The 12,839-nt window shown below is 42.7% G+C and overlaps 1 protein-coding gene across 1 annotated transcript in view; it reads right to left on the reverse strand.

Annotated features, from left to right (window-relative positions):
* LOC308086236 (tensin-3-like) overlaps positions 1–11,557 on the reverse strand; it is a 53,819-nt gene extending 42,262 nt beyond the window's left edge. The window contains exons 1-11 of the mRNA XM_080429695.1: positions 11,422–11,557; positions 8,605–8,795; positions 7,400–7,450; positions 7,182–7,304; positions 6,840–6,904; positions 3,997–4,080; positions 3,593–3,705; positions 2,723–2,783; positions 2,532–2,607; positions 1,361–1,490; positions 1,000–1,065 (exon numbers count right to left, since the gene is read on the reverse strand). Coding sequence (XP_080285821.1) covers positions 1,000–1,065; positions 1,361–1,490; positions 2,532–2,607; positions 2,723–2,783; positions 3,593–3,705; positions 3,997–4,080; positions 6,840–6,904; positions 7,182–7,304; positions 7,400–7,450; positions 8,605–8,760 — 925 coding nt within the window. The 5' untranslated portion in view covers positions 8,761–8,795; positions 11,422–11,557. The remainder of the gene's footprint in view (positions 1–999; positions 1,066–1,360; positions 1,491–2,531; positions 2,608–2,722; positions 2,784–3,592; positions 3,706–3,996; positions 4,081–6,839; positions 6,905–7,181; positions 7,305–7,399; positions 7,451–8,604; positions 8,796–11,421) is intronic.
* Positions 11,558–12,839: the final 1,282 nt, after the last annotated feature.

Raw genomic sequence — 12,839 nt, forward strand, 5'->3', positions numbered from 1 at the left:
AACCTTTTAACAAAATACTTTTTGTTTTAACCAAAAAATATCACTTACCCTACCTTTAAAGTACTTGTTATGCAGAATGTCCAATTTCACAAGTAATGATATGTATAAAACATCTTTTGTGTTAATGAAAGTGGTTAATGAATGTTTTGTAAAAATCCAAATCTACAAAGTAACTAGAACTAAAGTTTTCAAATAATCGGAGTAAATGAACAATATTTGCCTCTGAGATCTAGTGGAGTAGAAGTAAAAGTATTGAAAATTGGAAATACTCCAATAAAGTAAAAATATCTCTTTACTTAAGTACATGTACTTTACTGTTACTTTACACCACTGGGTAACACTGACAGTGAACACAGAAGCCTTTCAGAAGGCATGAGGCAGTGTGTCCTGTTAAGGCCCGAGTCATACGTCTGATCTGCTTGAGTGGAGGATGTGCTCATCAACCACAACAACCAGATGTAACGTGAGGGAAAATGTGTGTGTGTGTGTGTGTGTGTGTGTGTGTGTGTGTGTGTGTGTGTGTGTGTGTGTGTGTGTGTGTGTGTGTGTGTGTGTGTGTGTGTGTGTGTGCGTGCGTGCGTGCGTGCGTGCGTGCGTGCGTGCGTGCGTGCGTGCGTGCGTGCGTGCGTGCGTGCGTGCGTGCGTGCATGCATTGTGCGTGCTGTTGTACTTCTATTCTCGTGACAACCAAATGCCCTAGAAAGATGAGAAAACTCTGAGGTCATTTTGCTGGCAATCCATTCAAGACACTATTTTGGGTTTATGTTTAAACTTAGGTTTTATGGTTAAGGTTAGTGTTGGGATCAGGTTAGGATTACGGTAAAGCCATGCAGTGGTGACGGTTAAGGTTAGAGCTAGGGGTGAATGTAAACAAAATCAACCACAAAGACATGAATACAGACCTCTGTAGTCTATACATATTTCAGTCATTATATAGACCTATGTGTGTGTGTCTGTTAGACAAGGACATTCTATTGGGGATTGGAAATGGGACAGTACCTGCTATCTTCTCAGGGCTGTCTGAGAACACCAGCTCCACTCTCCCATTCTCAGGAAACCTGGGGTCTGGAGAGAGACGTAAATATTACAGTCGGACAAAATAGTCTGGACTAACTTACTAAGTACATACTTCCTTGTGTACTTCACACCTGCAGTCCATGAAGTGACAAGGTTATTCTAAGGTAATATTTACATGGGGGTGGGGGCATGCGAGAGAGAGAGCGGGTGAGAGACAAAGACAGAGAGCAAAATTGGTTAAAGATTCATACTACCATGATAATACCATCAAAGAAATAACAAGGGTGTGAAAGAAGAGATGGCAGTTAGCCAGAGTATGGTAACAAGTTACAAATGCCATTACCTCCGCAAGCGCAGTCAAGTTCCGCCTTGGAGAATGTGAGGGTGTGTCCATGGATAATTCCCATGTGAAACTGGAGGCGGAAGATGACCTGGCGGCTGGCCGACTGGCTGTTTTTATCATAGCAAACCACCTGCCCAGACATTCACCACCATACCAAGCCATCAAAAACAGGAATTGGCTGTACTGTATGTCCCCTCAAAATAGACCAATGTCATGTCACTACAGCTCATGTCACTACAATTTAATATTAAGCATTTTGCAGATACTTTTATCCAGAGCTACTTACAAAGTGCAAGGTCATTACTGTAAGTGGCATGATCCATAGTCAACAAATGACAGGGTTAAAAAAAAAAAGATTGATGGTCAAGTAAAGAGTGCAAAGGAAAATAATCAAGTGCTACAAAGTAGGATAGGCCTAGGTAAACATCAAGCCAAGAATCAGTCTAAACCACATGCCATCTAAATAACATTCTTAGCATTTGTGGACAAGTAAACCATATGTCTATCCATGTCTCTGTGCATATTTGTCCATCTATGCTGTCTATGCATGATGTCACGAAACAGAAGCACCTCCGGCCATGAATGCCACCATGTTGATTCTTGTTGAAGTGAAAGTGAAAGTGAAACTCATGAAGAGCAAGACAACTTTGCCATAGTTGAAAATCTATTCTATGCATTTTACTGCACATGGTAGCCTAACGTGACTGGATAGGGAGGCCACGCCATGACTAGACTGTTTCAATTACACATTTTGTCAATGTAATACATTACGTAAATTATAATAAAGTAAATTATGTCTAGGGTTACATCTCGTCTTATCATGGTAAGAGCCTAAGAGGAGATGTAATGTAATGTTGTTCTGTGCCTCAGAAGTCAGCTGGGGACGGTTCGGAAACCTGCCTACCAATGACATCATCAGTAGATAATTTTGGTAATTTCAAGAAACACAAGATTTCAAACTTTGTTTTATTACGCTAACTTTCCAGGAAGAGAAAGGCTTTAGTTTCTATTAGCTTGGAATACCGATCGAGGATGTCATAGCCCACCTCTGAGACACAGTAGACGGTAATGGTGCCATCTTATAATAAGCATTACTGAGGATTATTATTATTATTATATGAAGATAATGGTTAAAAATGGGGGAAGTGCTCCTTTAAGGTAAAAGTCTTACCATTATGTCTCCTTTGAGTAGCTGGGCTGGCTGGAGCACAAAGTAAATCCTGTCTGTCTGACCAGCTTGCACATGGCTGTGATTATGAACATAATAAACATGTTAATTGCTGTAATCCTGCCCAGCAGTGCTGTATGTATTCCATGTAACTTTGTAAAAATGTATTGAGTGAGGGATGAAGCCTATCTTACTAGACAGCTGAGGTGTAGACAGCTTGTAGGCTCTGGTACACCCTAAGGAACAGACTGCATCCTGTAGAGAAGAGATTAATTCCAAATGTAGATCATTTGTCATTTGAAACTAAACGATTGCTGACATCAAACAATAACACGACGGACACTATTAGTGAGGTATGTTTGACTAAAAACTGTATAAATATGTGGACTAGATGCTTTTAACTAGTCACATTTCTAAGTCTCTCTATTTACTTACAGTAACATTTTTTATAAAATTTACATAACAGAATGGCTTCACTGCTCCACTGCCAAGAGGAATTTCTTGGAAAATAGCGCATTACTAATGTACAATAGGCACAGTGTTGAGCAATGATTGTCAGCTCAGCTCCAGTCCTAGGCACATAGACTATTGTTTTCAAATTTACATTTGGGGAAAGCAGGCAAATGCTAGAAATGCTAGAAAAGAAACCTCAGCACCAGCGTTTAGAACCAGTGGTTTATGGCAGTGATTCTCAAACATTGTCATGTCAAGGACCCCCAAGTATTTGTCCATGGACCCCATTTGAAAGATTCTGTGCCAGGGACCCCCATAAGAGAAGATTTGTCAAAATGTGTCAACATTTTTCTAGAATAGTAGATCTAGTATCTCTACAATGCATCTCGATGGAACATGTTGTGAGTTTCTATGTATTTCAAAATTTTGGAATAGCCAAAACGTAAAATAGGGCTTAAGTATCGAAACTGTTCCTAATTTTTCTGGGGACCCCCTAGAACCCCTCAAGGAACCCACTTTGAGAACCAGTGGTTTAGCGGACCCTTGGTACCACACTATAGATTAACACAGCTCAGTTTGAAATGATGATCAGACAGGTGTGGAATCCTCACCTCCCTCAGGTCTAATCTTGGGTACACTGTGTAGAACGACGCAGAGAAGGAAGGACGGAGAGGATCTCATTTTCAGACCTCCCTTCAACAAACCACCCAGCATCCACGCATATCTGGAATAGAGAAGAACAACACTGCTGTACACCAGAATGACACTGCCGGTTTGGTTTGCGGTCACAAAAAGTGGAACTGCATGCAAATTATAGCCGTATTGTAGTAATTATAGTACCACTCGAAGGATAAACAGGGCGATTAGTTTGAAGTGTGACCTTGTAATCTGAGGTCAAAGACGGGCCCACAGTTGAGATCAGAGGCTCAGAGCTGATCTGTGGTCGATCTTTGACCTACAGGACTCCGCTGACCTATTGTACCTGTCCAGAAGTCAGTCGATCAGTCACACTTACCGTTTTTGAGAGGGGGTCATCAGTGCAGACAGCTTATCATTGTAGAACCTCCTCATGGCAAAGTGGTCCAGGGAATGTTCTGCACTGAGAGAGACGCACATATTCACACATATTCGTACAGTTATATACGAAGTCTCAATGTCTTAAAACACACACACACACACACACACACACACACACACACACACACACACACACACACACACACACACACACACACACACACACACACATACACACACACACATACACACACACACACACACACACGTATGTGTGAGGACCTTCCATTGACTTCAATTGACTTCCATTTATTCCCTAAACCCTTGACATGAGGGCTTAAACCCTACCACTAACCTTAACCATTAACCTAACATTATCCTAATACTAACATATTAAGGTCCAGAAATATGTCCTCATTATACAGTTTTTTGTCTTTCTATTTGTTGCAAAGGACATTTGGGCTTCTGAAGAATAGTTGTACAAGATCGCACACGCACTTGCGCGTGTGCGCGCACACACACACACACATACACACACAAGCAAATACTGTAAGATAAGCTGGGACAGAGTTGGACAGGAACAATGTTATCAACATGCGACAATCAGGAGTTGCACAACCGTGAGTCAGCTGACAATCAGGCGCGGACAGAGTGACACACACACACACACACACACACACACACACACACACACACACACACACACACACACACACACACACACACACACACACACACACACACACAGAGAAAGAGAAAGAAAGCTTGTGCATGCGCTCACTGGAAACCAAGTTCTTCATCGACTGTCCTGTGTTTTCTGGTGGACAGTGACCTGTCTCTTTCTTTGACCTTTCCCGTGTCCTCTCCATTATGACATTAACAATTTTCAGCCTAGTGTCCCTATTTTGGGCATGTCATTACAAGCGAAACTTTCCAAGAATGTCAACATTCTCTAAAATGTTGAAAATCGCAGATCTACAAGCTTGAGTTTATTTTTGCTATTCGTTGTACAACAAAGTAGGGCTTGAGATTAAACTCACAGAACTCAAACATGACTCCATTCAGTGACCCTGGAGGTGAAAGTGAAAGAGTGTGTCTTCTACAGGTGTGAACATAACTCTGGTACTTTGCAGGGTAAACAGATTCACAGGTATGCAACAGTATGCAACAGGATCTCTGCCCCAAAATTCTAATATCAGTCTGGGTTCAAAGTCTCTTTGATCGACTGTCCTGCCCTTTGCCTGGTGGAGACACACATCACATTCTGTTCAATCTGCCCATTGTTCAATCACTGCTCTCTCCATTGATCTGTGATCAATTCATTGTGGTCAAACATCAGTACGCTGTAAAATCTTTTACGGTTGCACTTCTGCATCTGCTCTCACAAAAAGGTGTGAATGGCTTTAATGTGTCGCAGCAGCAGTCAAACAGAAACAAACAAACACAATTATAACCTTCTGGCCTTATTTCACAGGTTCACTTGGTGTCATGGTCACGGCCTCCCATTCCCCTCTCCTAGTTCCCCTCTGCTGCTTCCCTCTCCCCGTGGGTGCCCTGATTGTCCTGAGTTTCTCTCCTCCTCCCATTCACCTCTCCTGATTTCCCCTCTCTCACACCCAGTCGTCCCGATGTGCCCTCTGTGCCCTCGTCAGCCTGCAATGCGTCCTGCTCCAGGGCTGGTTCTGTCCCGATGACACTGAGGTTCAATCGTGGCCCATCTATGCCGAGGTGTCACTGTTGTCGTCACTGAGACCCTATCCCTATCCTGCGACCCGGAGACCATGCTTCCACCCACCTACCCCCCCTCGATGCTCTACATGTGCCGCTGTCTGCGTCAGCCTGTGATGCCGATCTGTGCAAGGAGCCATAGCCAAAGGGTTCACCACAACGTCCTACCCCGATGACCCACATGCGTCCTGTGTGTTTGAAATTATGTTTTTACAGACCCCGTGACCACACTGTGCCAGCGTCTGCCTTGATGCCGATGATGATATTGATGCTGGTGATGCCAGCCATCTTTCCCTGGATCGGCGTGCCGTGCCCGCATCAGCCTGTGATGCAGAAGATCACCGCTGGTGGCCTACCCTGATGACCTGCATGCCCATTGCTTACGATAACTGGATGCTGTTTGGTCTGGCCAGGGCCCATGCCAGAAGGTCTACTCTGTTGTGTGGCATGCTGCGCCTATGTCAGCCTGTGATGCTGATGGTCCATGCCGGGTTTTTGAACTCCTTTGAATTTATTTATTTTTACGTCTATAAATGTTTGACGATTTTCACCCAAAACAGGGATGCCAAGTTGCAAGTGGATTTTACTGTGTACTTGCATACCAATCCTCCTGAGTTAGAATTGTGGTTGATTTCAATGTCCGAATATAGGAGCATAAGTCACATCTGCATTCCCTTATGACAGCACAATACATGTTTAGCAGATAGGTTAACATTATGTCCTTTGCTAAATGGAAACAGAAAGGGGAAATGAAAGAGTTGAAACATGTATTGTTAGCGTAACTTATGGCACTTATTCCCCATATTTTAGAGAAGTTCAAGGCCTTCACTCCCACTACAAAACACACGCACACCACCCTCTTCATTACGTTTGTAACAAGTTGGCTACTGCAGTGGTTTTCAAACGTTTTGTGCCCAAAGCACACCAATGGGCAAGTCAAAATCTCAAGGCACTTCTGCACAAGCTCACAACGGACAAGCTTGCAGATTTAGAAAAACAACAAATACATTTTAAATTCATACTTTTTGTATATCTTGCTATATTAATGCACGGTTGTCACAAGATTCGGTGGCACACCGTTTGGGAACCACTGACTTTTGGTATCACTGTTACCTGGCTGATAGGCTGCTGAAGTGGATGTAAGAAGCCATTAGTACACCAATCCTGCCGATGCCTCCCTGTTGAGGACACACACACACACACACGCGCGCACGCGCACGCACACACGCGCGCACACACACACACACACACACACACACACACACACACACACACACACACACACACACACACATCAATATATTGTGCAAATGAGAGAAGGAGACATTTGCTGAAAATAGCCAATCTATAAGCTCACAAAGTGCACAGGAGTGACTTGTTCTGAGCTTATAGATCTGCTAAATCGCATTTAAATAAATGACACTGTCGTACGACACAGCATAAATCAGGCATTACCCTGCAGTGTAGGACCAGCATGTGCTTGGGGTTGGCCTGGAGCCAGTTCTCCATCGTTGTACAGACACTGCAGACCTGGTCCAGGTAGGGGGCCAGGAGATCCATCCAAGCCGTGTCCAGAACCTGTGGCAGAATTGACATGTGGTCAAAACCCACACACTGCAATGCTTTACCGCCCCAAATAACTAGGTCAGGATAATAATCTGTATTGACATTACCTTGTGGTTCATTTGAGTGAGACTGTTATTCTTCTCAGACAAGTTGATAAGCTGGAAAATAAATAAATAGTTCTTATCTTGTTATGAGCAAAGAGAGTTTGGAAATGAAACATGTTACATCATTTTACAGCGAAAGAGAGAGAGAGAGAGAGAGAGAGAGAGAGAGAGAGAGAGAGAGAGAGAGAGAGAGAGAGAGAGAGAGAGAGAGAGAGAAAGAGAGAGAGAAACAGACAGAGACAGAGACAGAGAGAGATATGCATGATTGATGATTCATCACTTTCATGTGTTTGCTTGTTTAGAATATCTCTGGCATCTTTAACACACTGTTAAAACAATGTTTAATTGAGTTTAACTGAACTGAAGACACTGAGGCTAACAAGACAGAGTGTGTGTGCACAGACTGCACACACGCGCACAGACGAGTGCGTGCACACACAGGCAGGGCTGCTCTGCTGGTTCTGGGCTCCAGGTGGGTCTACTCGGCTTGGTTCTGGGCTAGAGGAGGGTCTACTCTATGGTATTCCTGTGTGCCTATAAGGTGTATGTGCCTATATGGTGTTCCTGAGAAGATGGCACAGATTATACTGGAGGACTCAAGCCAAGGTTCTGACCTACGATGGTGTGACTAAAGAGTTTGAGATACTCGCGGGCATCCTTCAGGGTGATATCCTGGCGCCCTTCCGAGGATGACTCAGCGAGTAAATCCCATCATGATCACCAATCTCGACTATGCAGGTGACATTGCCCTATAGTCTCGGACACTGCAGAGAAAGGAAGGGAACTACTACTGTAGAAATGGAGTGCACGAAGATTGGCCTCAAGCACAATGCCAAGAAAACTAAAGTAATGTACAGTAATTAAACAGGACATTGGGATGGAGCTCAAGGTATAGTCAAGGACTTCAAATATCTCTGTGCCTGGACTGCCATGACGATACAGACTGGAATGTCAGTGTGGAGATCTGACATGGGAGATTACGTCAAGATGCGGCTGTTTGTGGCGAGACATGGACGCTCACAATACAGCAGGAAAAGTCCTGATCTATAAGCTCACAACGTGCGCTAGTTCGACGTGTAGAGCTTCTAGATCTGCTTATATTGATTGACTGACTTGAGGAACAGGAGTCCATGCTAGTGCACATTAAAGACAAGATTGTGATTTCTGATAGGCTGAAGTGTTCTGCATGCCCATGCAGTCCATCTCACCAGGTAGTTGTGTCCATGCTTGGACTGGATCATCAGTGTGATGTCACGTAGACTCTGGCGGTAGGTCTCCTCTGACCACACTCCCGCAAAGGACATAGTGATGATGCGTTCTGTGACATAAGTCAGGTCAAATCTGTTGGTCAAACGTTCCTCCATGACTCCGTCAGTCAGTCAAACATTCATAGATGTGTCTGGGGGGGAGAGAGAGAGAGAAAGGAGGGAGGGAGAAAGGAGTCAAGGAAAATGTAATGGTGCGGTGCTGTCATATGCCTATTAGATGAGGAACTGAGTGTTTTTACAAGGCTATAAATCAAACGATTTTTCTAAGCAAATCTTACTGTGTGGCCTATCCTCGGTTAGTCATCGGCGAGGCACATCATTTTGGTCGACAGTGGCAAATTTGAATTCAATAACAGTCTGCCTCATTACATTAATCCGAAAATACTTAAATCAGGGGTTTTAAATTCACATGTTGAAAGCTTAGTCATCACAGTCCCACATCATGTTGTGACTCGTAGAAGAATGATGCTGCCCACGCAGCAGATTAGCTGCATGGGTGAGGAGATTATTACTCCTCAATGCAATTTCCACAAACCAAGTCGCAAAATCCTTGCTAATGTATGCAATTAGTCTTGTACCTCAAGGCCGTGTTTACCTTACAACTTGGAATGCGAGCCATGCCTTTTATCTCATTTTCCCTCTAACTTGATCTAATAACTTGCATGTTATGTCCTCTCTGTGTTGCCCACAGCGGATCAATCGTCTCCTAGAACTCATGGACCCAAGACAATTACATGCATGTTAGTGCACATGAATGATAGAGACACGCAGATAGCCAGGGACAGGGAGACTATAGAAAGCCAGGTGGATGACCTCACCTTCACCCCAACCATGTGACCCCCAGAGTAAACATTGTCACGGTAAACTCACTGCAGCCATACAGGCGACCGCCACACAGGAATAATCTGATTGGAGCATCTATGACAGATACACCATCCAGGAATAGCTTTTCTTGCTCGAAGATGTTAATTTTATAAGACAAGTCTGTGTCTGGGAACAAAGATGATTAGTATTCTTATCATGTGGACACTTGTCAGACTTGTATCCTGTGTCCTGACTCATAGTTTAATTAATATTGTAAGAGAGGTCATTTGGGGGTAAACTTGTTGTTTGTCCTTGTCACACACATGAGGAAGACACAAAGTAATGTTTTGTTTGTTTGTTTTCACTCAAATGCACAAGTTACACTTATAAAACACAACAATCAAGCAGTGACCTACAGTATTGCTGATCAGCTTGTCTCACCAGTACACGTGTAGTGCAGCATATGTTTTTAGGAGAGTGATTCTCAGAGGGTTTCACGCTGCAACCTGAATCTTGTGTTGATCATCACAGTACCCATGCACTATATTCAATTAAGCCATGCTTTACTGTTAGATGTTCTTCATAAACAGGGCCTTTCTCTCAGACCCTGTCAACACATCTCACCAAGGGTATTATAATTAACTCAAACCAAACTAAAAACTAAAACTAACTATTTTTTTAAACATAAAATAAAAATAACTGAAGCTATATTGTGTAAAAATAACAAATATACAGAACATGTCTTTAGTTTCACTTTTTGTTCAAATTTGAGTTATTGAAATTGGTCTAGTATTCTATTCTATTCTTTGTTCTGTTGGTTGAAACCATTCACAGGATATGGCAGAAAAATATGGTAACTCAATCTCAATGAACTGCATGGTCTCAAATTATGTATTTTTAGACTGTTTATTCAACATTTTTGGAACACTCCTGTCTAAATTTGTCAGTGCTCTGCTTGAAGAACCAAAACAAACGGAAATGTGCAACTTAACCACACACACACACACACACACACACACACACACACACACACACACACACACACACACACACACACACACACACACACACACACACACACACACACACACACACACACACACACACAAACACACACACACACACACACACACACACATACACACACACACAAGGGACATAGGGCGTGCTGCTTAGTGTACTGAGAAGTCCTTGAACCAAACTAGCCACATCTAATTATGGTCACTACCTCACATTTGGAAGGAATGCATTCCGAAATGGATTAGCCTCCCTTGTCCCCTTCCTCGTCATCCTCTCCTTCCTTTACACTGATGGTTCACCATAAGCAAAGGTTGACAGTGAGAGGTGTCCACAGCCAGGCATCTTGAATGCAGCGGGACCAGAGCCAGTTATCAGCGGTTAATTCTACTCACAGTTTGCCTCGATCCACTGGCAAGCACATGTCCTATGGCAGAAGAATGCCAGAGAATTTCTAAGCCTGAATGCAACAGGTCACTGTGACCACCTCCCACCCCTCTTGTTCAAACCACAGCTTCCCTTACCCATCTGTTGCATTTGAGTGCCATTCTGTTCCTTTCACTTTTCTTTTTTCTCACAGATCTCAGTGTGTCAGTGGGCTAAGCCCCGTTGACTGCATCTGGAACACCAGTGGGAGAGCTGTCCCACACTGTTAATCCTTGTAAATGTACCATCATCCATCACATGGACATCTGGGCTTATCCTATACATTGGACCACTACAACCATGCAGAGGAGTTTGCAAGGAAGAGAAGTTTTATGTCCACTGTTGCATCATGCAAGAAATTGAATTGGCTGTTCTTGGAAAACCATGAGCTGCTGTAGTGCTTCTGCTGACGGCAGATTAGCATTACTTCCACATTGCTAGATACAGTATGTAAGCACTTTAAAGGCAGAACATTTAAACATGTGTTAATAAACAAAAGAAGAGGCTCACCTACTCTGGTGTTGACCAGAGGAGAAAATCTTCTGTGCGATTTGAAGCCTATTGAGTAAGTGTCTGTCTCCTACTGAGTGCTATGGTATATGAGGTGGAGACTTCAGACGTGGGAGAAGGGGAGGGAGGGAGAAAGAGAGAGAGAGAGAGAGAGAGAGAGAGAGAGAGAGAGAGAGAGAGAGAGAGAGTAATAAGGGAGCACGCTGAACTGTGCTGTTTCCAGTGTTACAGTGTGGCGTGCACTTTGCCCTTGGTTAGACTATAATCTGCCCGATATCCGCCCTATGTTGTGTGTGCGTGCGCATATGCATGTGTCATACTTGGGTGGGAAACAAAAAAGATACAAACTCGATCTTCTACCTCCAACATGTGAAACCACTGATTCTTCTGTATTTTATTTAGGATCCCTATTGTTTTTCAATATAAAGCAATGAAAATATGGTCAGTATTAAGGTCACAAGTTCAAAGCAAAAACGAAAGGAAAAAGGGAAAAAATATACATACAACCCATGTTTATATAGCTTAACATTAGGCCTACAGGCTGTATAATAATATAAATAATCTGTATCTATTTTTCCCCCAACTGAATAAAACTACAATGTCACATTACCATATAGGCTAATACCTGTAACACACAATATAATATACAATATATGAAAACTTCCAATAATTCAGCATAATATTGAAAAAGAGAACAACGCAACGCAAAGACCATTTAATCTATTTTAAACAATAATATTTGTACAACTGGTACAGTCATTAAGGACAAAGCTGCCAAATTAACTAGCACATGGATAACTACCAAGCTATTGCCCTTGCTAGTATCCTATTCAAAGTGTTGGAAGGAATCCAGCAAATAAGGCTAGAAATGTTTGTTCTCACCACTGATAATCAGTTTATCTTTAAGAGGAAGCAGGGCACAGATATGTGAATTTATATGCACTAAAGGAGAACATTGCTACTGTACATGGAAGCCAAAATCCCACAGTTTTAATGTGTTCTATTAATGTATCTGACAGGATCAATCATGAAACATTATTTCAGACAACTGCTTGCTAGAGGCATCCCTAAGTACATTATTTGAATATTGGTGTTATGGTAATGGTGGTATGCTGGGATTTTGTCTCCTGAATCCTATTCTATTTAATGTTTATATAGATGACTTATCGAAACATTTGAATATGTTCAATACAGGCTGTCTGGCTGGTAACTCTGTCATCAATCGTCTTGCAGATGACTTAGTCATCCTTAGTCCATTTAGTTCTGGGCTACAGCAACGATTGAAGGTTTGCTCACAGTATAACAAAGAATATGACATTAAGTATAATGCCAAAAAGAGTAATGTGATGATAATAAGAAGCAGCAGAGGAAACAAGAAATCAGTCTTTCCTGTCTTTCAACTATGTGATACTCCTCTG

This window comes from Gymnoscopelus braueri (assembly GCF_963280865.1).
Source record: "Gymnoscopelus braueri genome assembly, chromosome: 6".
Lineage (NCBI taxonomy): Eukaryota > Metazoa > Chordata > Actinopteri > Myctophiformes > Myctophidae > Gymnoscopelus > Gymnoscopelus braueri.